The following is a 22,810-nucleotide window of genomic DNA, read 5'->3' as shown; positions in this document are numbered from 1 at the left end:
TCCAGCCCCTGACACTGTGACTCTGTGATCTCAGCAAGCAGCTCTCCACTGTGAGGGTGCTGAGACTGCAGCAGGTTGCCTGTGGATAAGCTCATCCCTGGACCCACTCCAGGGCAGGCTGGCTGGGGCTCTGGACACCCTGGTCTGCAGGAAGATGTCCCCATCCATGCCAGGGGGGGTTGGACAAGATCAGCTTCAAGCTGCCTTCCAACCCAGCCCAGCTGTGATTCTAGGAAGCACAGAACCCTGCAGGCTGTGCTGCCCCAGGTGACCTCCTTGCTCTGCCTGCAAGGTTCTTGGTGATGCCAGGGATGTGTCATTGTCTGCCCCTGCCTCATCCAGCTCCGGGGGTGGGCAATGCCACAGGCACAAACATCCCCACAGTGGCTCTAGGCCAAGCCCTTTAGGTCTGCCAAGTGTTATTAGCTTAACTGCAGCCTCATGCTAAGGAGCTGCTGCCAGAGCCAGCAGAGGACTCCTGCAGGCTTCCTGGTGCAGCCAGTTTGCCCAGCTGGGTGAGCCAGCAGCTGCAGGTTGCTGCCAGAGGGGAAAGGGCTCCTGGCCAGGGAGGCACCGTGGTGAGGATGCTTCCCACTGCTCCTCCATTCCAGAGCCATTAGTCTGACACGGGGCTGGGGCTGGCAGAACTGGAGGCACAAAGAGCTCCTTGGGTCCTGGTCTGCTGGACAGCCAAGTGGGGAGGCTTGCCTGAATCACAGCATCTCGATCCCAGCACAGTTCAGGCTGGAAGGGACCTCTGGAGCTCAGCCAGTCCAAGCCCTCTGCTCCAGCAGGGCACCCACAGCAGCTTGCCCAGGAGCACAATGGCCAGAGGAGGTTGGAAGCTCTGCAGAGAAGGAGACTCCACAACCTCTATGGGCAGCCTGCTCCAGCACCCTCACACCAAACAACTTTCTCCTCCTGTTGAGATGGAACCTCCTGGGTGCCAGTTTGTGCCCAGTGCCCCTCGTGGGGGACACCACTGAGAAGAATCTGGCTCCATTCTCTTGACCCTGCCCTTTAGATGCTCATGAGCATTGTTCAGAGCACCTCTCAGCCTCCTGTTCTCCAGGCTAAGCAGGCTCAGGTCTCTCACCCTTTCCTCCTCTGAGTTGCTCCAGGCCCCTCAGCATCTCCACAGCCCTCAGCCTGGATCCAAGTTTAGAACCAGAAGCCCTCAGAGTATCACTGAGAGCTTCTGGAGCAGCTGGGAACGATCAGAGCTCACCACAGAGAACGTTTGCAGAAGGCTGCTCTGAGCCCCCACGAGTCTGGAGCACTCTCAGCCTTGCTCCTGCCTTCCTAAGAAGCAGAGTCCCTGCAGGAAGGTTCTCTGTTATGTCACACTGGAAGAGCCACTGTGCTCCACTCACACTCTGCTGCAGCCCTCCTGAACCTCCACGTGGGACTTCTGAATCCTTCATGAGGCTAAGAAACCAGTTCCTGTCTGCCCTGCCCTGCTCAGACACAGCTGCAGCCCTGGGGCCAGCTCTGGCTCCCCAGGGCAGGAGAGAATCCAACAGAGAGCCACAAGGATGCTGAAGGGACTGGAATGTATCTCTGAGGGAAAAGGCTGAGAGCCCTGGGGCTGGGCAGCCTGAGAGGGCATCTGAGCAGTGCCTGTAAATCTCTGAGGGCTGGGGGGCAAGAAGGGGCCAGGCTGGGCCAGGCTCTTGTCAGTGGTGTCCTGGCACAGGACAAGGAGCAATAGACACAAACTGGAGCCCAGGAGGCTCCACCTCAACATGAGGAAAACTTTCCCTGGGAGGGTGCTGGAGCCTGGAGCAGGCTGCCCAGAGAGGTTCTGCAGTCTCCTGCTCTGGAGACTTTTCAGCCCCTGGACGTGTGATGTGTGCCCTGCCCTGGCTGCTGCTGCTCTGGCAGGGGGCTTGGACTGGATGATGTCTGGAGGTCCATTCCAACCCTTCCCATCCTGTGACTCCAAGACTGAAGAATTCCAGAGGTACCTTCTCCCCTGACAGCTCCCCAGGGCAGCTCTCACCTGTCTGACACTTCCTCAGTCCTGATGGCTTCAGCTGAAGCTCCCTGACAGCTAGACCAGGCACAAGGTCAGACATGAAGCTTACTGCACCTCTCTCCTGCAGAAAGAAATCCTTCTGACCAGGCTGGAGTCACCTCTAGAAGACTCAGGGGACATTCCCTGTCTTAGCCTGTGGGAATTGTTCTGTCCCTTGCTTGCTTTGCCTACAGAGCCCTGACGCTGCAGACCCAAGGCTGGGACTGCACTGCCTGAGCTCAGTTTCCCTTCCTCTGTTTCCTCTGACAGTTCTCATCCATTCATCAAACACTTCAGAGGCACAGAATGGTCTGCTTGGAGGGGACCTCAACGACTCACAGCTGTTTGAGCTGGAAGACAGCTCCAAGGTCACCCAGTCCAACCCCAACCCAGCCCCACCACGGGCACCAGACCATGGCCCCAGCTGCCATGGCCACAGGGCTCTGCAGCACCTCCAGCCAGGGGCACTCCAACACCTCCCTCTGCCAAGCCCTGACCACTCTGGCACCAAAGACATTTTTCCTCCTCTCCAACCTAACCCTGCCCTGGCACAATTCCAGGACATTTCCTCTCCTCCTGTCCCCTGATCCCAGGCAGCAGAGCCCAACCCCCACCTGCCTGCAGCCTCCTCTTGGGGAGCTGCAGAAAGCAATGAGGTCTCCCTCAGCCTCCTCTGCTCCACACTGCTCACCCCCAGCTCCTGTTCTGCAGACTCTGGCCCAGCTTTGTGCCCTTCTCTGACCTGCTCCAGCAAGTTCCAACCATCCAGATCCAGCCTCAGCCCTGGGCAGGGACAGCTCCCCCAGCACAGCTGCTCAAGGCCTCAGCCAGCCTGGCCTTGAGCACCTGCAGGCAGGAGGCAGCCACAGCCTCCCTGGGCAGCCTGTGCCAGGCTCTCCTCTCTCTTGATCCTAACAATTTCTTCCTCCTCTCCACTCTCACTCTCCCCTCTCCCAGCTCAAAGCCACTGTCCCTCCTGGCACTCCCAGCCCTTGCCCAAAGTCCCTCCCCAGCTCTCCTGGAGACCCTTCAGGTCCTGGAAGGCTGCTCTGGGGTCTCCCTGCAGCCTCCACTATTATCACTGAAGATTTTGAGCTATAAATTTTACCTTTGCTCCCCAACCCCTCCTGTCCTGTGCCATCATTTTCAGCATGCTCAGACAGACCTCAGCTAGCTCCAGGCTCCTGCCTGAAGGGCACACATTACCCTCCTGAGGCTTCTCCTCAGCTCTGATGTGCTCATTCCCATGCCTGCTTCCTGATCTCATCTCTAGCATTTCCTTTGCTTCACATCCAGCTCCTTCCCCGTGCTGGTGCTGCTCCCTCAGCTCAGCCTTTCACAGAACCAGTCAGGGCTGGAAGGGGCCAGAAGGATCAGGCAGTTCCAGCCCCCTGCATGGGCAGGGACCCCTACCCTGGAGCAGGCTGCCCAGAGCCAAGAGACCCCAGCACAGCAGAGCAGTGCCCAAGGGCTGGAACTGGACAGCTAAAGAACCTCTCTCCAGGAATGGTCTCCCACAGCTAAAATTCCCAACCCCACAAAGTCAAAACCTGCCCTTCCCCCTCCAGCCCAGGAACCACCTATGGACCTCCCCCCTGCTGGCCTGGGTGCTCCTCACTCTGCAGAGCAGCTCCTGCAGACCACAGCAGCTCTGCCCCTCCTGCCCTCCCCACTGCTGCTGAAGCTGTGCCTCAGGCCAGAGCTGCTGCAGAGTCTCCAACCACCTGGACAGGTCCTGGTATGAATCCCAGAAGGGCTCAGGCTGGGAGGGACCTCAGAGCTCATCTGCTCCAAACCCTGCCACGGGCAGGGACAGCTCTCAGCCAGACTCAGCTGCTCCAGGCCTCACCCAGCCTGGCCTTGAACACCTCCAAAAATAAGGCAGCCACAGCCTCCCTGGGCAGCCTGTGCCAGGCTCTCACCACCCTCACACTAAAGAACTTCTTCCTCAGCTCCACTCTCAGCCTGCTCTGCCTCAGCCCCAAACCATTGCCCTTGGCCTGGCTCAGACTCCCTCAGCACAAGTCCCTCTGCAGCCTCTCTGCAGGCTCCCTCCAGGCACTGGCAGAAGCTCTGAGGTCCCCTGGAGCCTTCTCCTCTGCAGGCTGCACCCCCCCAGCTCCCTCAGCAGTGCTCACAGCAGAGCTGCTCCAGCCCTGGCAGCATCTTGGTGGCCTCCTCTGGCCTCTCTCCAGCAGCTCTGAGTCCCTGTGCAGGGACAGAGCTGAGGCAGGATTGCAGTTTCTGCCCTGCAGGGCTCTCACAATCTGGGCTCGAAGCTCTCTGCTCTATTTCTCCTTTCTCAGCCTCCTCACCTCCTTCTCCTGCCCTTCTCTTTCCCCTGAAACTGCAACTTCTGCCAGGGTCTGCTCTTTGTGCAGGAACTGAGACTGCTCTGCAGCTCTGCAGCTCTGCCTGCCCAGCGCTGAAAGAACCAAAGCCACAACCTCCTTCCCTTGGTACTCATAGCACTACCTTCTGCAGGCTCCCCCTCCTCACCAGAGCTCTTCCTTCCCCCTCTCTGCTCTGGAGCAGGCTGAGAAGCTGCCCTCAGCTGTGCAGCTCTGCTCTCCCCCGGTGAGCCTGAGCTGCTCTCCTCAGCATCCTGCCTCCCAGGTGTCCTCCTCACCTGACACCCCCTGGCCAGCCCAGGAGTCATTTCACTTCAGTGCTTCTTCAGCTGCTTCAAGGAACCTTCCCTACTTACACTGAACTTCAGGGGCTGGAAGGGACCTCCAGAGATCATCCAGGGCAGGGCACACAGCAACACATCCAGGTGGGGCTGGAAAGTCTCCAGAGCAGGAGAACCTCTACCACCCTCACACTGCCAAAGTCCTGCTCCTGTGGCACCTCCTCTGCTCCAGCTGGCACCCAGTGCCCCTTGTCCTGTCCTTGGACAGCCCTGAGCAGAGCCTGGCTCCAGCCCTACACATCTTTGGCACAGCACTGAGGGCAGTCCTCAGGCTCCTCTGCTCCAAGCTCCCAGCCCCAACTCCCTCAGCCTGGCCTACAGGAGATGTTCCAATGCCTGCAGCAGCCTTGGGCTCTGGGCTGGACTCTCTCCAGCACTTCCCTGAGGTCCTTGAATTGAGGGGCCCAGAACTTGTCTGCTTTCCCAGCTGCTCCAGCAGAAGCTTGAAAGACAGAATTCACCTCCAGGACCCCCTAAGGGCCATCCCTTCCCAGCCCACTGAGAGCTGCTTTGCTCTGCCTTGGCTCCTTGACTTTCACCCTGCTCTGGTGCAGGCTGCTTGTGTGCTGCTCTGATCAAAGGCAACATTTTCATCCACACCCACTTTTGGGAGCCCTCAGTCCCAGAAAATCAGAGAATCATGGAATGGGTTAGGTTGGAAGGGAGCTCAAAGCTCAGCCAGCTCCAAACGCCAGCCACAGGCAGGGACACCTCCCACTAGAACAGGTGGCTCAAGGCCTCATCCAGCCTGGCCCTGAACACCTCCAGGGAGGTGATCTTCGATCACATTCTGTGCTTCTGTGCTCCACAACCTCCCTGGGCAACCTGTGCCAGTGTCTCACCACCCTCATTCCTCCCCAACACTCAGTTCCAATTTCCCCCCTGCCAATTCAAACCCATTCCTCCTCCTCCTGCCATTCCCAGACCTTCTCAGCAGTCCCTCCCCAGCCCTCCTGCAGCCCCCTGCAGACCCTGCAAGGCCACTCCAAGCTCTCCTGGAAGCCTTCTCCTCTGCAGGCTGCAGAGCCCCAACTCTCTCAGCCTGTGCTCAGAGCAGAGCTGCTGCAGCCCTCTCAGCATCTTGGTGGCCTCCTCTGGACTGGCTCCACCAGTTCCATGTCCTGCTTGTGCTGGGGGCTGCAGAGAATACCCAAGCAGACATTAGGAGCTGCAAACAAAGGCCCAGCAAGCAGCCAGACTTGCTGCCCCAGCTCTGCAGTGACCTTACCCACTGTGAATTGCCTCCTGACTTCCACACCTTCTGCTCCTCTTGCCAGCTCCTTTGCTGCTGGACTGCTCTGCCTGCCGCCTGCCTGGCTCCCAAGCTGACTGCCAGCTGCGGCCCGGGGCAGGAGCTGCAGGCTGGTGCCACTCATCCACGTCAGAGCTCCTCTCACTCCATCTGCCCTGCAGCTCCTTGGCTTGCCCAGGACAAAACCAGGACTGGTTTAACTAGTTAAAAACCAGGCCAAAGCAGGCAGGAGTGCCTCGGGCAGTGCCAGGTCTGTGCTACTCAGAGCCCAAACCTGCCTCATCCTTCCTCCTGCAGCACAGAAGCCCTCCTGGCTGCCCTGCACAGCCTCCAGCTGGGCTCTGCCTTTCCTGCCTCCAACCTTCCACACTCAGGCAGCACTTCCACATTCTTCCTGGCCAACCATCCCCACTTCCACCTTCCTGAGACTTCCACTCTCTGTCTGAGCTCAATCCATGCTTCTATGCACATCCCTCCTGGCCTCTAACAGGGTTTTTAACCTCTTGCCTGTTGGGGTGGACTACCTTTGGGTTTGAGGAGGCTGTCCTGGAGCCTGCTGCCTGGGCCCCTTTGCCTGCCAGGAGAGTCTCCCATGAGATCCTTGAACAAGGCCACAGCTCCCTCCTGGAACTTAAGAAGCCCCCAAGAACTTCCATGCAGACTGCAACACCACAGCTGCTTCTGCCACATTCCTCTTCCAGGCCCCTGCTGGGGCTGGAGAAAGCTGTGCTGAGGCAGCAGCAGCCTCAGCCAAAGCAGCCTGCAGAGTGAGTGCTGGGCTCAGTGTGCACTGCAGCTGGGAAGCAGCACAGCACCAGCTGAAGGCTTCCCAGGCTCTGCCTGGCACTCACCTCACAGAGCCACAGGGTGGGCTGGGCTGGAAGGGACCCCCAGAGCTCAGCCAGCCCAAACCCTGCACCCAGCAGGGACATCCTCAGCCAGAGCAGGCTGCCCACAGCCCTGCCCAGCCTCACCTTGACCCTCTCCAGGCCTGGGGCCTCAGCCACCTCCCTGGGCAACCTCTGCAGTGTTGCAGCAGCCTCCTGGTGCAGAACTTGTCCCTCACAGCCTATCTCAGTCTGCTCTGCTCTCTTCTCAAATCATTGTCCCTTGCCCTGTCCCTGCAGGCCTTTGGGAACAGTCCCTTCCTGTAGCCCCTTCAGGCACTGGAAGGAGCTCTAAGGTCTCCCCAGAGCCTTCTCTTCTGCAAGGTCACAACAAACTCCCCAGGGCAGGCTGAGGTAACCCAAACCCTGCTGCCCTGACACTCAGGCACAGGCAGCACTCTGCTGCTGGGGCCCAGCTCCACCAACACAAAACCTCACTGCAGGCTGCAGGCTGAGTGGGGGTGAGGCACCTGAACACCAGGTCCTGCCAGCACTGTGTGTGGGGAAAATACACCTGAGGAAGAGCCTCAGACGTGACTCCTGTCCAAGCAAGACAAGAGGCACCTAAAGCACCAGACAAAACATCTCCAGCAAGCAGATTCCTGCCAGCCCTATGAATGCTTCTAGAGACCATGAACGCAAGCTGCAAGGCAGCTTCTAACCAGTCAGTCATGTCCTGGCATCTCTTCCTTCATTCCTTCTCCTAATGCCTGCTATTTCCTCCTGTCTCACTGCAAAGGCAGCAGCCACTGCCTGACATCACCTGACACAACTGAGCAAGAAAAACTCCTACCTGCCTCAGGCCACAGCAAGCCAAGAGCTCAGGCTGGGTGAGCACAGAGAGAGGAGGAGGAGGGAGCTCCCCTAGCCTGGTCAACAGGCTGGGAGTGCTGAGGCTGAGCCTGGAGAAGGCTGCAGGGAGACCCCAGGGCAGCCTTCCAGGACCTGAAGGGGCTCCAGGAGAGCTGGGGAGGGACTTTGGACAAGTGCCATGCTGAGGGCCAATGGCTTTGAGCTGGGAGAGGGGAGAGTGGGAGCGGAGACACAGTCTCAAGTTGTGCCAGGGCAGGTCTAGGCTGGATGTTAGGAGGAAGTTGTTGGCAGAGAGAGTGATTGGCATTGGAATGGGCTGCCCAGGGAGGTGGTGGAGGTCCCTGGAGGTGTTCAAGCAAAGACTGTATGAGGCACCGAGTGCCATGGTCTGGTTGACTGGATAGGGCTGGGGTATAGGTGGGACTGGATGAGCTTGGAGGTCTCTTCTGACCTGGTTGACTCTATGATGCTAAGCAGTCGTTGAGAGTGAGGGAGGGCAGAGACTGGCACAGGCTGCCCAGAGCTGTGGTCGAGGCACCCAAGCCCTTGGGTGCTTGCTCTGGCTGGACAAGCTGATTCCAAGCGCAGGCGAAGGGCGCTGGGGGTGAGCGGGTCCGCGGGACGCGCAGCGCCCTCCTGCCGCGCAGCCTGCGGGAGGCAGAGCGCTGCGGAACCGCTCCGGCTGCAACTGCCGCTGAGCTGCTCCCACCTCCACTATCAGCAGCCCCATCGGGTTCCCAGGCTGCTGTTCCCACCAACTCCCCACTCCCCAGGCACCTCCAGCGCTTGGAGGGAACAAAATAAGTTAATTAGCGCCAAACGAAGGGGATCTTTAACGCTGCTGTCCCGCCCCGAGGAGCAGCAGGTGTGGTCACTGTCCCTGCCCCACCACACACCCCCAGGCTCTCTCTGAGGCCAGCAGCTGCCTTCCCAACGCCGCCGCAAAATCCAAAGCCATTAAAGGCATTGAGAAAGCAACAGCAGCTGCGGCAGAGGCTTCCTCCTCTGCAAGCTGAGCGCAGCTGTGCCTGCCGCTGCACAGCTGCTGCGCCCCCAGCACTGCTGCCCTCCTGCAGGGGACAGCTGCTGCCAGCCCCACCTGCAGGGGCACCGCTGGAGCTGGGCTCCTGGCTGGCCTAGAAAGCACAATCCAAACCCGGAGCTCCTGGAGCAGCCACTGAGCCACCCTGCTCCGAGCTGCAGGAGCAGCTCCCACCAGCACAACCTGCCTGCACCTCCTGCACCCACAAACCACCCAGGGACTTGGGGCTGCTGAGCCTGCAGAGGAGAAAGCTGCAGGGAGACCCCTGAAGGGGCTGCAGGAGAGCTGGGGAGGGACTCTGGACAAGGGCTGGGAGTGCCAGGCCAAGGGACAGTGGCTTTGAGCTGGGAGAGGGGAGAGTGAGAGTGGAGAGGAGGAAGAAATTGCTGAGAGTGAGGGAGGGGAGAGACTGGCACAGGCTGCCCAAGGAGGCTGTGGCTGCCTCCTGCCTGGAGGTGCTCAAGGCCAGGCTGGCTGAGTCCTTGAGCAGCTGTGCTGGGGGAGCTGTCCCTGCTCCTGGCAGGGGCTGGAGCTGGATGATGTTGAAGGTCCCTTCCAAGCCAAGCCACTCTGATCTGTGCCACTGAAGGCTGCAGTCAGCAGGAGATTCTTTCTGGATCTGAATGGGCCCCTTTGGTGCAGCAGCCCTGCTGAAGCAGCCGGAGTGGTTCCTGCAGCCTGCTCAGCCTCTCTGGGCTTCTTGGTCTCCCCCTCATGAACGAGGGCACTCCTTCAGCTGCAGAGTCCCCTCCTGCTCTGCTGACCAGGGGCACTGTGATAGCTACAGCACATCCTACACACTGGGCCAAGCTCTCTGCACTGCCTCCAGTCACAGATCACAGAATCACAGGAAAAGCCTCTCAAGTCCAACCCAGAACCCTGCTCTGCAAGGCTCATCCTAAACCATACCATACCCCCAAGCACCATGTCCAAGGGACCTCCAGACACACTCAGGGTTGGTGACTCCACCACCTCCCTGGGCAGCCTGTGCCAGTGTCTGACCACTCTTGCTGGGAAAACTGTTCTTGGGGCAGCTTGAGGCCATTCCCTCTTGCTCCACTGCTAATGCCCTGTGAGCAGAGACCAGCACCAGCCTCTCCACAGCCTCCTCCCGGGGAGCTGCAGACAGTGGTGAGCTCTGCCCTCAGCCTCCTCTGTTTCACTCTAACCATCCCCATCTCCTTCAGTCTCTCCTCATCAGATTTATTCTCCAGGCCCTTCACAGCTTCCTTGCCCTCCTCTGCTCTCACTCCAGCACCTCCACATCCCTCTTGTATTGAGGTGCCCAGAGCTGAACACAGCACTCAAGGTGTGGCCTCACCAGAGCAGAGCACAGGGGCACAATCCCCTCCCTGCTCCCGCAGGGCACATTTCTAATCCAGACAGGATGCCTCTGGCTCTCCTGCCCACCTGGGCACTGCTGGCTCCTATTGAGCTGTTCACTGAAACTCTTCCAGTGAGCCACAGTGAGAACATCTTTCCCTGTGAGGGTGACAGAGCCCTGGAGCAGGCTGCCCGAGGGGGCTGTGGAGTCTCCCTCTCTGGAGATACTCCAGACCTGCCTGGATGTGTCCCTGTGTGACCTGCTCTGGCAGGGGCTAGACTGGAGGAGCTTTGGAGGTCCCTCCCAGCCCCTGAGGTTCTGTGAATCACAGAATGGTTTGGGTTGGAAAAGGTCTCTGAGGTCATCCAGTCCAACCACTCTCCAACTCCACTAAGCCTGGTGCTCACCATGGCCCTCAGCAACACATCTCTTTTAAATGTGTCCAGGGATGGGGACTCAACCACCTCCAGCCTCTGAGAACCCTTCAGAGGAGAAGTTTCTTCCAATGCCCAACCTAAACCTCCCCTGGTGCAACCTGGGGCCATTTCCTCTCATCTGATCATCAACCCCCACCTGGCCCCAACCTCCTTTCTGGCAGTTGAAGAGAGTGAGGAGGAGGTTTCCGCTCAGTCTCTCCAGACCACCCCCCCAGGCCGTTAGCTGCTCTGCCCTGCCTGAGCCAAGCCCCCCCGAGGGGCACCAGGCTCTGAGCAACAGCCCCAGGCAGCAGCAGCCCCCTGCAGCATGCCAGCAGCTCCTGCTCCCCCAGCACAGCCCCAGCCAGGCTGGCTGAGCTCAGGGGCTATTTTTAAACCAGAGATACTGAGGGTCACTTTCTCCTTGCTGCAGCTCACACAAATAGCTCCAGGAGCCAGGCTCCCACGGGCATTAGTATTTTGGGCATCTGCCTTTGTGCTGCTCCTTAGCTGCAGCTCCACACAGAGAACTCCTCAGAGCTCTCCTCTCCAGACACCAACTCCCAACCCTGAGACATCTTCCCGGGCCTGCCAAAGGAGCTCTGCCTCTCTGAGTACTGAGGGAAGACAGGTGAACCATCATAGAATCACAGAATGCTTTGGGCTGGAAGGGACCCTCACAGGATCCTGTCCAACCCCTGAAGGCGGCAGGGACAGCTCCAGCTGGAGCAGGCTGCACAGGGACACAGCAAGTTTGACCTTGAATGTCTCCAGGGATGGAGCCTCAACCATCTCCCAGGGCAGCCTGGTAACAATCAGAGTCATGGAACTGGTTGGGTTGGAGAAGCTCTCTGAGCTCATCCAGGCCAACCCCAGCCCAGCCCCTCCATGGGCACCAGACCATGGCCCCAGCTGCCATGGCCACAGGGCTCTGCAGCACCTCCAGCCAGGGGCACTCCACCACCTCCCTGGCAGCCTCTGCCAGGCCCTGACCACTCTGGCACCAAAGACATTTTTCCTCCTCTCCAACCTGGCCCTGCCCTGGCACAATTCCAGGACATTTCCTCTCCTCCTGTCCCCTGATCCCAGGCAGCAGAGCCCAACCCCCACCTGCCTGCAGCCTCCTCTGAGGGAGCTGCAGAGAGCAATGAGGTCCCCCTCAGCCTCCTCTCCTCAGGCTGAACCAGCCCAGCTCCCTCAGCTGCCCCTTGCAAAGCTCTACTGGCAGCCACATACCCTGCAGGTTATCTCGGCCAAGATTATTTTCTCTGCCTTATCTACTCTGGTCCACAGCTTTGGCACTCACTGGGTTGGAAGGCACAGCCCAGAGCCATGTCTGTGGCCACCTCTGCAGCAACCTCCCAAAGCAAAATCTTTGAGGTATGTCTGGATTTTGGAATTGACTTTTAGAACAAAGAAACTGTTTGGAACCAGACCCAGCTCTGGTAAAAGCTGAATCACAGAATCTTGTAACAGCTCAGGTTGGAAGTGGCCTCAGAGCTCATCCAGTTCCAGCTCCTGCCATGGGCAGGGAACCTTCCACTGGCCCAGGCTGCTCCAGGCCTCATCCAGCCTGGCCTTGAACACCTCCAAAAATAAGGCAGCCACAGCCTCCCTGGGCAGCCTGTGCCAGGCTCTCACCACCCTCACACTAAAGAACTTCTTCCTCAGCTCCACTCTCAGCCTGCTCTGTCTCAGCCCCAAACCATTGCCCTTGGCCTGGCTCAGACCCCCTCAGCACAAGTCCCTCTGCAGCCTCTCTGCAGGCTCCCTCCAGGCACTGGCAGCAGCTCTGAGGTCCCCTGGAGCCTTCTCTGCAGGCTGCACCCCCCCAGCTCCCTCAGCAGTGCTCACAGCAGAGCTGCTCCAGCCCTGGCAGCATCTTGGTGGCCTCCTCTGGCCTCTCTCCAGCAGCTCTGAGTCCTCCTCCTGCTGGGGACAGCTGAGCTGGAGGCAGGACTGGAGGTGAGGTCTCAGCAGAGCAGAGCCAAGGGGCACAATCCCCTCTCACCCTCTGCCCACACTCCCCTGGCTGCAGCCAGCACACAGCTGCCTGCTGGCTCCTGGGGAGCTGCTCAGCACCCAACACCTGCAAGACTCTTTTCTCAGGGCTCCTCTCAACCCATTCTGCCCCAGCCTGGGTCTGTGCCTGGCAGGGGATGGAACTGCTGCAGTTGGTCTCTCTCAGGGTGTTCCCTGTTTTGTCAAACGAAAGCTGCCCCTTCAGTGCCTCCTGCCAGAAGCAGCAGTGAGGCCAGGCAGTGGGTTCCTGGCACTGCTGAGGTGCACTCTGCAGCAAACATAACAACCACAGGAATTATCCTCAGCAGCACAAACAACCCTCAGAGGATCTTCAAAAGTGGGAAAAGGAAGACATGAGATTTCTCTTGAGTTAAAAGGAGCCTGCTGTGGGCTGCTGCTGCAGCAGCAACCTTCTGGTGCAGCTGCACCACAGGTCCATGCAGGCACAGGATGGAGCTGCCAGGGAAGGGAAAGCTTTCAGCTGAAAGGGCACGGAGGGCAAGGACATAAACCGAGGGGCTTAGCAACCTGCAGGGGCAGTGTGGGAGGGCAGCCCCAGCACTGAGACACATCCTGAGCCAGAGCTGCTCTGTCCTGCTCCTCTGAAGCAGCACTCCTGACAGCTCTGCCCCTTATGGCAGCTCCACACCAGACACCACAGCCACAGACTGCATCTGCTGGAAGGGACCCTGCAAGGGCATCCTGGCCAGCCCCCTGCAGTCACAGCAACAGCTCCAGCCAGAGAAGGCAGCCCAGGGACACAGCAAGGCTGAGCTTGAATGGCTCCAGGGATGGGGCCCTTGGGCAGCCTGTGCCAGTCTCTCCTCACCCTCACTATGCACAACTCCCTCCTGATGCCCAACCTAATTCTGCTCTTGTCCACTGCCAAACCACTGCCCTCAGCCTGTCCCCACAGGCCCTTCTGAGCAGTCCCTCCCCAGCTGCCTGCAGTCCCCTGCAGATACTGACCTGCAGCTCTGAGGTCTCCCCAGAGCCTTCTCTTCCCCAGGCTGCACAGCCCAAACTCTCCCAGACTGTGCCCACAGCAGAGCTTCTCCAGCCTCTGAGCATCTTGGTGGCCTCCTCTGGACCCTCTGCAGCAGGTCCATGCCCCTCTGTGCTGGGTCACCACAACTGGACACAGCACTGCAGGTGAGGTCAGAGCAGAGCAGAGGGCAGCCACCTCCCTCCAGCTGCTGTGGATGCAGCCCAGGCTGGGCTGGGTCATGGCTCCTGGCACTGATCTCCGCAGCATAATGCAACTGGAACCTGCACTGGGGAATTCTGGAGCTTTACACCCTGCTGGGCACAGATGCAGTGCCCAGCTCCTGGCCGAGCTTCCTGCACAGCCCTATCAGCTGTGTCCAGGTTAGAGAGCCTGGCAGCTGGAGCCTGCCCAGCACAACCTGCAGTGCTCTGCAGCGAAAGCAGTGGAATCAACTCCCAGCCTGTGCCAGACGCCACTGAAGTGCTCAATCACTCAATAACAGTCACTGGGATGAGGATCATCATTTCACTGCTAGGAAATGATTCCATGGGTTTGGCTCCCCAGAGAGGTCTGGCTGAAGCTCTTGTCTCAGATAAAGCTCTTGGCTCTCCCTTCCCTTAAGTGACAGCATGGGGCTGGGTCTTCTCCCACAGGGAGGAAATCTGGAGCAGGCCTTGGAAATGCAAGCAGGAGATAAACCTTGGAGCACAGTGAGCAGCCCTGAGCCTGGACATGGAATCAGAGAATAGCTTGGGCTGGAAGGGACCTCCAAAAGGTATCCAGTCCAACCTCTGCACTCAGCAGGGACATCCTCAGCTAGACCAGGTGGCCCTGAGCCTTTTCCAGCCTCAGCCTGAACATCTCCAGGGCTGGGGCCTCAGTAACCTCCCTGGACAACCTGTTCCAGTGCTGCACTACCCTGCAGTAGAGAAGCTGCTCCTCACAGCCAGTCTCAGTCTGCTCTGCTCTAGTTTGCAGCCACTGCCCTCATCCTGCCCCTGTCTTTGCAAGCAGTCCCTCTGCAGCCTTCTTGTAGCTTTTTCTGGCAGGCAGCCCTAAGGTCCCCCTGGAGCCCTCTCCTCTCCAGGCTGCACACCCCCAGCCCCCTCAGCCTGTCCTCATAGCAGAGCTGCTCCAACTCCATTTTGGTGGCCTCCTCTGGACCTGCTCCATCAGGTCCATGTCCTTCCTGTGCTGAGGACACCTTACTACACCTTTGCTCTTGTGCAAAGGCTTTGAAATCACAGCTGAAGCAGAGGCAGCTCCAACCCCCACTCCCTGCAGAGTGGACCTGAGTGTGCAGTTGCTGTGTCACAGCCATGGTTGGATTTCAGGTTGAGAACTGTGATTTTCCTGACTCTGTTGTGGGAGAGCTTCAACTGTCAGCACTGCAGAGCACAGGCACACAGGAGCCACAGCCCAGAACAGCAACAGGGCCTCTCAGCTCTGACTTGGGGGTGTCACTGCTCCCAGGCTCCCTAACTCCATAATCTCATTGTTGGGACATTTGCTTGCACCTGTCTCTAGCCTGGAGCAGAGAAGCCTGAGGGCTGCCTTCACTGCTGCTGCTAAAGATGTGCAGAGCTGGAGCCAGGCTCTGCTCAGGGATCTCCAAGGACAGGACAAGGGGCAACTGGGGCAAGGTGGAGCAGAGGAGGTGCCACGGGAACAGAGACACTTTGTCCCTGTGAGGGTGGCAGAGCTTGGAGCAGGCTGCCCAGAGAGGTCTCCTGCTCTGTTGTGTTGCTGTGTGCCCTGCCCTGGCTGCTCCTGCTCTGGCAGGGGCTTGAGCTGGACGAGCTCTGGAGGTCCCTTCCAACCCCGTTCTGTGGTCCTGTGGCAGCCAAAGACTGGAGCTGTGCTCAGGGGGACCTGTTCCCTTCCAGATGACATCAGTGGGTGGAGAGAATCTTACAGCCCTTAAAACGAAACTGCTGCTGCAGCCAGGGTGAGAGGAGTCCCTGCTGGGGCAGGCTCCTTGCAGCCAGGAGCCACTGAAAACCAGCACCAGCCCCACAGGCCAGGCCTTGGCCTCCACCCATTCCTGCCCAGCACTCCCTTCTCATGCCCACGACCTCCCCATGCTCAGGACAAGAGTTTATGAGGCTTCATGGAGGAAAAAAACCACATGGCTGAAAACTTCATCTTCTCTTGACTGGGAGCTGCTTGCAGCTGACACCAGCTGCTCCTGCACGGCTGCAGGGGCACTGTGCAGGCTGCCTGCAGGGCAGGAGGGCAGAGCAGGCACAAGGGAACCGACAGGAATTGGGTTGGCAGGAACCTTCAGCATCATCCAGTGCCAGCCCCTGCCATGGGCAGGGACAGCTCCCCCAGCACAGCTGCTCAAGGCCTCAGCCAGCCTGGCCTTGGACAGCTCCAGGCAGGAGGCAGCCACAACCTCCCTGGGCAGCCTGTGCCAGGCTCTCCCCACTCTCACTGCCAACAATTTCTTCCTCCTCTCCACTCTCACTCTCCCCTCTTCCAGCTCAAAGCCATTGGCCCTTGGCCTGGCACTCCCAGCCCTTGTCCAAAGTCCCTCCCCAGCTCTCCTGCAGCCCCTTCAGACACTGCAAGGCTGCTCTGAGGTCTTCCTGCAGCCTTCTCCAGGCTGCACAGCCCCAACTCTCCCAGCCTGTCCCCACAGCAGAGCTTCTCCAGCCTATGAGCATCTCTGTGGCCTCCTCTGGAGCCTCTCCAGCAGCTCCAGGTCCTTGTGCTGGGTTCCCAGGGCTGGAGGCAGTGCTGCAGGTGAGGGCTAAGCAGAGCAGAGGGGCAGAATCCCCTCCCTGTGCTGCTGCTCTCCTGCTCTGGCTGCAGCTCAGCACTCAGCTGCCTCTGGACTGTGACCATTGCTGGCTCCTGGACACTCTGGCACTGACTGACACCCCCAAGGCCTTCTCCTCAGGGCTGCTCTCAGCCACTCCTCACCCAGCCTGGCTTTGTGCTTGGGTACCACAGCCAAGCTGCATTTAGTACCAGCCTCTTAGTGTCTTTATCTTGGCCCCTCACAGCCAGCAGCTCCCTCTGGCAGCTGCATCTTTATCTGGGCTCAAGAGATTGCCCTGACCCAGCTGCAGGAACCTTACCCTTGGCCTTGTTGAACTCCAGGAGGTTGGCTTGGGCCCAGTTCTGCAGCCTCCCATGTCCCTCTGGTTGGATCCCTTCCCTCCAGCACTGCCAACAGCACCACACAGCTCTTGGTGTCACCCATGAACTGCCTGAGGGTCCTACCTCTCCCTGCAGGAACTGCTCCAGGTGATCAAGCTGTCCTGTTACAGGACAGACCTGTCCCCTGAGCTCCAAGTGCCCAGCTCTGCACCATACCTGGTGATCTCTGGATTCATGGCAGCAGCTCCTTGCTGGCCTCTGCTAAAGGAACCTGGGGAAAAACAAAAACAAGAAAGCAGAAAATTCAACCTAAAGGCATTACACAGGCAGCCCAGAGAGCCCTCACTGGGCACACCCAGCTGCCTAGCAGGGGCACCTAAAAGGGGGAGGGGAAGAGGATGGGGCCAGGCTCTGCTCAGGACAAGGGGCACTGGGCAAAACTGGCACCCAAGAGGTTCCATCTGAAGGGAAGGAGAATACTCCTTGTGTGAGGGTGCTGGAAGCCTGCAGCAGGCTGCCCAGAGAGGCTGAGGAGTCTCCTTCTCTGCAGAGCTTCCAGCCCCCCCTGGCCACTGTGAAGCTGGGCAGGCTGCTGAGGATGCCCTGTGTTAGCAGAGGGCTTGGCCTGGATGACCTCCAGCTCCTGCTGTTCTGATTCTGTGATGCTCATCACATCACATAAACCACTGTGCCTGAGCCTGTCTTCTCTTTCCCTTCCCCAGGTTTCTCTTTGGAACTGAGTAGCAGCTTATAAAACCTGCCCCTGGACACCTTAGGCCTGAAGAGGAGTGAACAGGAACATTCAGGCTGCCTCTGCCTCCCTTCAAGAGAAACAGGCTCAGAGTGAAGGTCTGGAGAGGCCTCTGAGCTCTTCCTTTTAACACAACTGCTTCCAGAGCCTTGACAACTCAGCATAACCTGAGAGGGGGGAACCAACCTGAACAGGTCTGCTTCAAGCAGTGCCCACAAACCAAACTCTCCCATGCCAGTTCTGTGCACAGTGCCCTCCAGAGAGAGAATGCTCAGGGCTGTGAATCACTCGGGAAGAGCCTGAGCCAAAGCGCAGAGGTCTTAGCCAGAGACACTCAGCCCCAGAGTGAGCAGCAGCACAGGGAGGGGATCCTGCCCCTCTGCTCTGCTCTGCCCTCACCTGCAGTACTGCCTCCAGCTCTGGGAACCCAGCACAAGGACCTGGAGCTGCTGGAGAGGCTCCAGAACCTCAGCTATGGGGACAGGCTGGGAGAGTTGGGGCTCGGCAGCTTGGAGAAGAGAAGGCTCTGGGGAGACCTTGGAGCAGCCTTGCAGTGCCTGAAGGGGCTGCAGGAGAGCTGGGGAGGGACTCTGGGCAAGGGCTGGGAGTGCCAGGCCAAGGGACAATGACTTTGAGCTGGCAGAGGGGAGTGAGAGTGGAGAGGAGGAAGAAATTGTTGGCAGTGAGGGTGGGGTCCAAGCCCCTGCACTCAGCAGGGACATCCTCAGCCAGAGCAGGTTGCCCACAGCCCTGTCCAGCCTCACCTCGAGTATCTCCAGGGCTGGGGCCTCAGCCACCTTCCTGGGAAACCTCTGCACTGTTCAGCAGCCTCCTGGTGCAGAACTTGTTCCCCACAACCAGTATCAGTCTGCTCTGCTCTAGTTTGAGATCACTGCCCTCATCCTGTCCCTGCAGCCCTTTGCAAGCAGTGCCTCTGCAGCCTTCTTGTAGCACCCCAGCTCCCTCAGCCTGTCCTCACAGCAGAGCTTCTCCAGCCCCTGATCATCTGCATGGCCTCCTCCAGACCCTCTCTAGCAGGTCCAGGTCCTTCCTGTGCTGGGGTCCCACAGCTGGCCCCAGCCCTGCAGCTGAGGTCTCCCCAGAGCCCAGCAGAGGGGCAGGATCCCTCTCTCCAGCTCTGCCCACACTGCTTTGGGTGCAGCCCAGGCTGCCCTTGGCCTTCTGTGCTGCCAGTGCCCACTGCTGGCTCCTGCCCAGCTTCTCCCCCACCAGCACCCCCAGGTCCTTCTCTGCAGGGCTGCTCTCAGTCTCCTCACCCCCAGCCTGGACTGACAGGGAGGGTCTGCACAGCCCTAGCTGCAGGACCTTGCACTTTGCCATCTTACACTTCAGGCTTTACACTTCTGCACCTTACACTTTACGCTTAAGATCCTCATCAGCTGCTTTCTGGAAGCCTCCTCAGCTGCAGGCCTGTCTGACATCCCTGGGTCTGTGCTCAGTGGGCACTGCACAGTCCACCAAATGTGGCTGTCGCAGCAATATTGACTCTTCAGAGCTCAGCTCCTCCTTCCAGGGCAGGCAGCGCCTCAGTTCCGCACGCCAGAGGATGTCAGCGAACTGTTAAGTGGCCTTCGAAACCGCAGGAGCAACATGAAAGCCTTCCCATGGAGCTGGTGGCTCTCACCAAGAGAAGAAAAGCAACTCCCTCAAGTGGGGAAGCTTTAAAAAGAAGCCTTCATCAGCTCCTTCTCTGCCACCGAAGTGCATGCCACAAACCCGAGCATTTAAGCACCAATACACAGCCTCAGGACCTCAGATCCCAGCCAGGTTGGTGTCCCCGAGTAGACCTGAGAGGTGAGAACAGTTTGGACACTCCCAAGGACCACAGCTTTTCTCTCTTGCTAAAGCCTCTCCAGACACCATTTAAGAGCACAGGGAAAGGGCAGCAGCTCGGAGAAGTGATTTTGGTTGTGATTAGAGCTGAAATCTACCAAGCACAGCCTGGAGAGCTGGCAGCAGGAGCCCCCTCTTGGCCACACGCGAACAGCGGAGCCAAGTGGCTCTGACCCGCCTGTGCCACACTGCTCGGACCCAAACCCCTCTGGATTTAAGCACATTTCTTTACAGCAGTTTGTTCTCCTTCCTGCCCAGAAGCAGCCAGCCAGGTGAGAAGACTGCTCTGGCTTATTTCCCTAACATCATTCCTGACACAAGACATCAGTGTTTACGTGCATGCCTCCAGCTGACAGCAGCTACCACCGACCCAGAGCACAGCTGCTCGCTCAGCAGCAGCGATCCGAGCAGGAGCGCTCCAGTGCCTGAGCGCCGCCGGAGCCCTCACCCCCCACAGCACAGCTGCTGCCCAGGGAGGCGCTGGAGGCTCCATCCCGGAGGTGTTTAAGGCCAGGCTGGCTGTGGCTCTGAGCAATCTGATCCAGGGTGAGGTGTCCTGCCCGTGCAGGGGGGTTGGAGCTGGATGATCCTTCAGGCCCCTCCCAACGCTGCCAGTTCTGCGACTCTAGGAACTGCAGGTCGCACAGAAGCTTTCTTCCCTTGGAATGCTTAAAGAGAAACGGAGGAAATCAAAACTCCTCTCCGTTTCTCACGTCCCTGAGCCTCCGGACTCGCCAGAGCAGAGCCTGCGGACACATCATTCACTCAGCCGCGGCGGCCCAGGGCTCACAACCAGCTGCTCCTGCTGGCCCAAGAACAGCCTCGGTTGCTGTGGAGGGCAAACACCCCCGCGGCTTCCCCTGCCTTCCCTTGCCTTCTGCCTGCCTTCCCTTGCCTTCCCCTGCCTTCTGCCTGCCTTCCCTTGCCTTCCCTTGCCTTCTGCCTGCCTTCCCTTGCTTTCCCCTGCCTTCTGCCTGCCTTCCCTTGCCTTCCCCTGCCTTCCCCTGCCTTCCCTTGCCTTCCCCTGCCTTCCCTTGCCTTCCCCTGCCTTCCCTTTTCTTCCCCTGCCTTCCCTTGCCTTCCCCTGCCTTCTGCCTGCCTTCCCTTGCCTTCCCTTGCCTTCCCCTGCCTTCCCTTGCCTTCCCCTGCCTTCTGCCTGCCTTTCCTTGCCTTCCCCTGCCTTCTGCCTGCCTTCCCTTGCCTTCCCTTGCCTTCCCCTGCCTTCCCTTGCCTTCCCCTGCCTTCTGCCTGCCTTTCCTTGCCTTCCCCTGCCTTCTGCCTGCCTTCCCTTGCCTTCCCTTGCCTTCTCCTGCCTTCCCCTGCCTTCTCCTGCCTTCCCTTGCCTTCCCCTGCCTTCCCCTGCCTTCTCCCTGCCTTCCCCTGCCTTCCCTTGCCTTCCCCTGCCTTCCCCTGCCTTCTCCCTGTCTTCCCTTGCCTTTCCCTGCCTTCCCCTTGCCTTCTCCTGCCTTCCCCCTGCCTTCTGCCTGCCTTCTCCTTGCCTTCTCTGTCTTCCTTTGCCTTCTCCTGCCTTCTTCCTGCCTTCTCTCTGCCTTCCCTTGCCTTCTCCTGCCTTCCCCTTGCCTTCTCCCTGCTTTCCCTTGCCTTCTCCTGCCTTCCCCTTGCTTTCTGCCTGCCTTCCCCTGCCTTCTCCCCACCTTCCCCTTGCTTTCTGCCTGCCTTCCCCTTGCTTTCCCCCTGCCTTCCCCCCAACCCACCTCAGACGTGCAGAACAGAGAGTTCTCTTCAGCTGCTGACAAGTGCTGCAGACAATCAGCAACTGCTTTCTGCTCTGCCTGCCTCGGCTTCGGATGTCGGCACCACACTCCATGGTCGGTCCCAGGAACACTGTTTTATGCTACAAGAGTTGCATAAACTTTTCAGGCTATGAGAGTCGGAGCTCTGCAGCCTGGAGAAGAGAAAGCTTCCAGGAGTGACCTTCCAGTATCAGGAGGGCTGGGGAGGGACTACTGACAGGGTCTGGGAATGAGAGGAGGAGGAGGAATGGGTTTGAACTGGCTGAGGGGAGAGGAAGAGAGTGGTGAGACACTGGCACAGGTTGCCCAGGGAGGTTGTGGAGCACAGAAGCACCCAACGCGATCAAAGATCACATTGGGTGCTTCTGTGCTCCACAACCTCCCTGGAGGTGTTCAGGACCAGGCTGGGGTTTGGAACTGGCTGAGCTTTGAGGTCCCTTCCAACCTAACCCATTCCATGACTCCATGATTCTATTCCATGCTCTGCTCTCTAATGCACTCTTAGTCCATTTCCTAAGACCTAACCATCTGGTCCAGCTTTAAACGACTCCAGGGGAGAAACTCCTCAGCAGACACGGGGATGGGGCTCTGGGGCACCTTCCCCTAGGCTCAGTGAGAGTTGGTTCGCTTTTTTTGTGCTGCTTTGAATTTCAGCCACGACACAAATCTTTTCTTTTTCTTTTTTCGAAACACAATCAGATTCTTACAGCCTCCTGGGCAGGTTTTTTTTTTTCACTCCCCTCCCTGTTTTTCCTGTTCCTGGGAAGTTTTCATCCCCAGCATGAAAATCCTGCCTCAGTCCGAGAGCTTTTCACGCCGAGGGCTGCGGGAAGCGCCGAGGCTCGGAGGGGCCAGAACGGCTCCTGCCGCGGCACCGCTGCCTGCTGTGCCCTTGCTCCCAGCCGGCACTGCCCCAGAGCTCCCTTCAAGCCTCTATCGATTTCATGCGACCTGGCGGCGCTGCCAACTCCTCCGGGTCTCTTCGCCCGCCGTCGGCTGCCGCAGCCAGCAGGAGCCTGCCCGGGCGCTTCCCTTCCCCGCCCGGACCCTCCGAGCACGGCTCAGCCATGAGGGGCCAGTCCCCGAACCCGCCTTGCACCCCGGGGCTCGGCAGGCCGAGCTGGAGCCCCCCCCCCGGCCGCGATCGCAGCGCGGGAGCCGCAGACCCCCGGCGCCGCCGCCCGCTCCCTCCGCCGCCCTCCGTCACCTCTCCGCCGCCCGCTCCCCGCTGTGCCCTCAGGCGGCCTTCGAGTCGCTGCCGACCCTCCCGGCGCCGCCAGCCGCCAGGGTCCCCGCTGCTCCTCCGCCTGCTGCCCGCTCCCCTCCGGCCTCCCCCGCCGGGGCGGTCCCGTCCCGGTCTCCGCGGAGACCGCACCGCGCCCGGCCCCTGCGCCCGGGCGGGGCGATAGGAGGCGGCGGCCGAGGGGAGGGCTCGGGCGGGCGCTGCTCCGCTCCCCCGCCCCAGGGCGGCTGTGACGGAGCCAGGAGCCTGAGCCAGGAGCCTGAGCCGAGGAGCTTGCGGCCTCCGGGGCCGCCTCTGCCCCGCGCAGGGCCCGCAGCGGGGACAGCCAGGGGCGATGGGGCCGGGCACGGAGAGGCACCGAGGGGACAGGCAGGTTCTGGCGGCCCTGGGGTGCTCGACTGCGTCTGAACCTCGGCAACAGAGGGGCGGTCTGGGTGCGCTGCCGCTGCGCCTGCTCCCTGCCCCGGGACCGGGGCGGGGCGGCCTGGGGGGCACAGCAGCCCCGCACAGACCCAGTCCTGCCAGCGCTGGGAATCGGAGAACGCTCTGGGCTAGAAGGGACCTTTAAACTCAGTGTCAAATACTCCTCCCTTCTCTCCGCTCCGACTCTGCCTCTTACCATGCTAACCCATCCCCCTCATCCCCCT

General features: G+C 59.7%; 1 protein-coding gene across 1 annotated transcript in view; it reads right to left on the bottom strand.

The window, feature by feature from the left end:
* The window catches only part of LOC135192134 (ceramide synthase 4-like), a 60,959-nt gene extending 38,663 nt beyond the window's left edge, over positions 1-22,296 (bottom strand). The window contains exons 1-2 of the mRNA XM_064175034.1: positions 22,128-22,296; positions 16,778-16,832 (exon numbers count right to left, since the gene is read on the bottom strand). Of these exons, the coding sequence (XP_064031104.1) occupies positions 16,778-16,797 (20 nt within the window). The 5' untranslated portion in view covers positions 16,798-16,832; positions 22,128-22,296. The remainder of the gene's footprint in view (positions 1-16,777; positions 16,833-22,127) is intronic.
* Positions 22,297-22,810: the final 514 nt, after the last annotated feature.

This window comes from Pogoniulus pusillus, chromosome 41, assembly GCF_015220805.1.
Source record: "Pogoniulus pusillus isolate bPogPus1 chromosome 41, bPogPus1.pri, whole genome shotgun sequence".
In the NCBI taxonomy this organism is placed as follows: Eukaryota; Metazoa; Chordata; class Aves; order Piciformes; family Lybiidae; genus Pogoniulus; species Pogoniulus pusillus.
The sequence above is the reverse complement of the archived record's forward strand: the minus strand, read 5'-3'. Positions and strand labels throughout refer to the sequence as shown.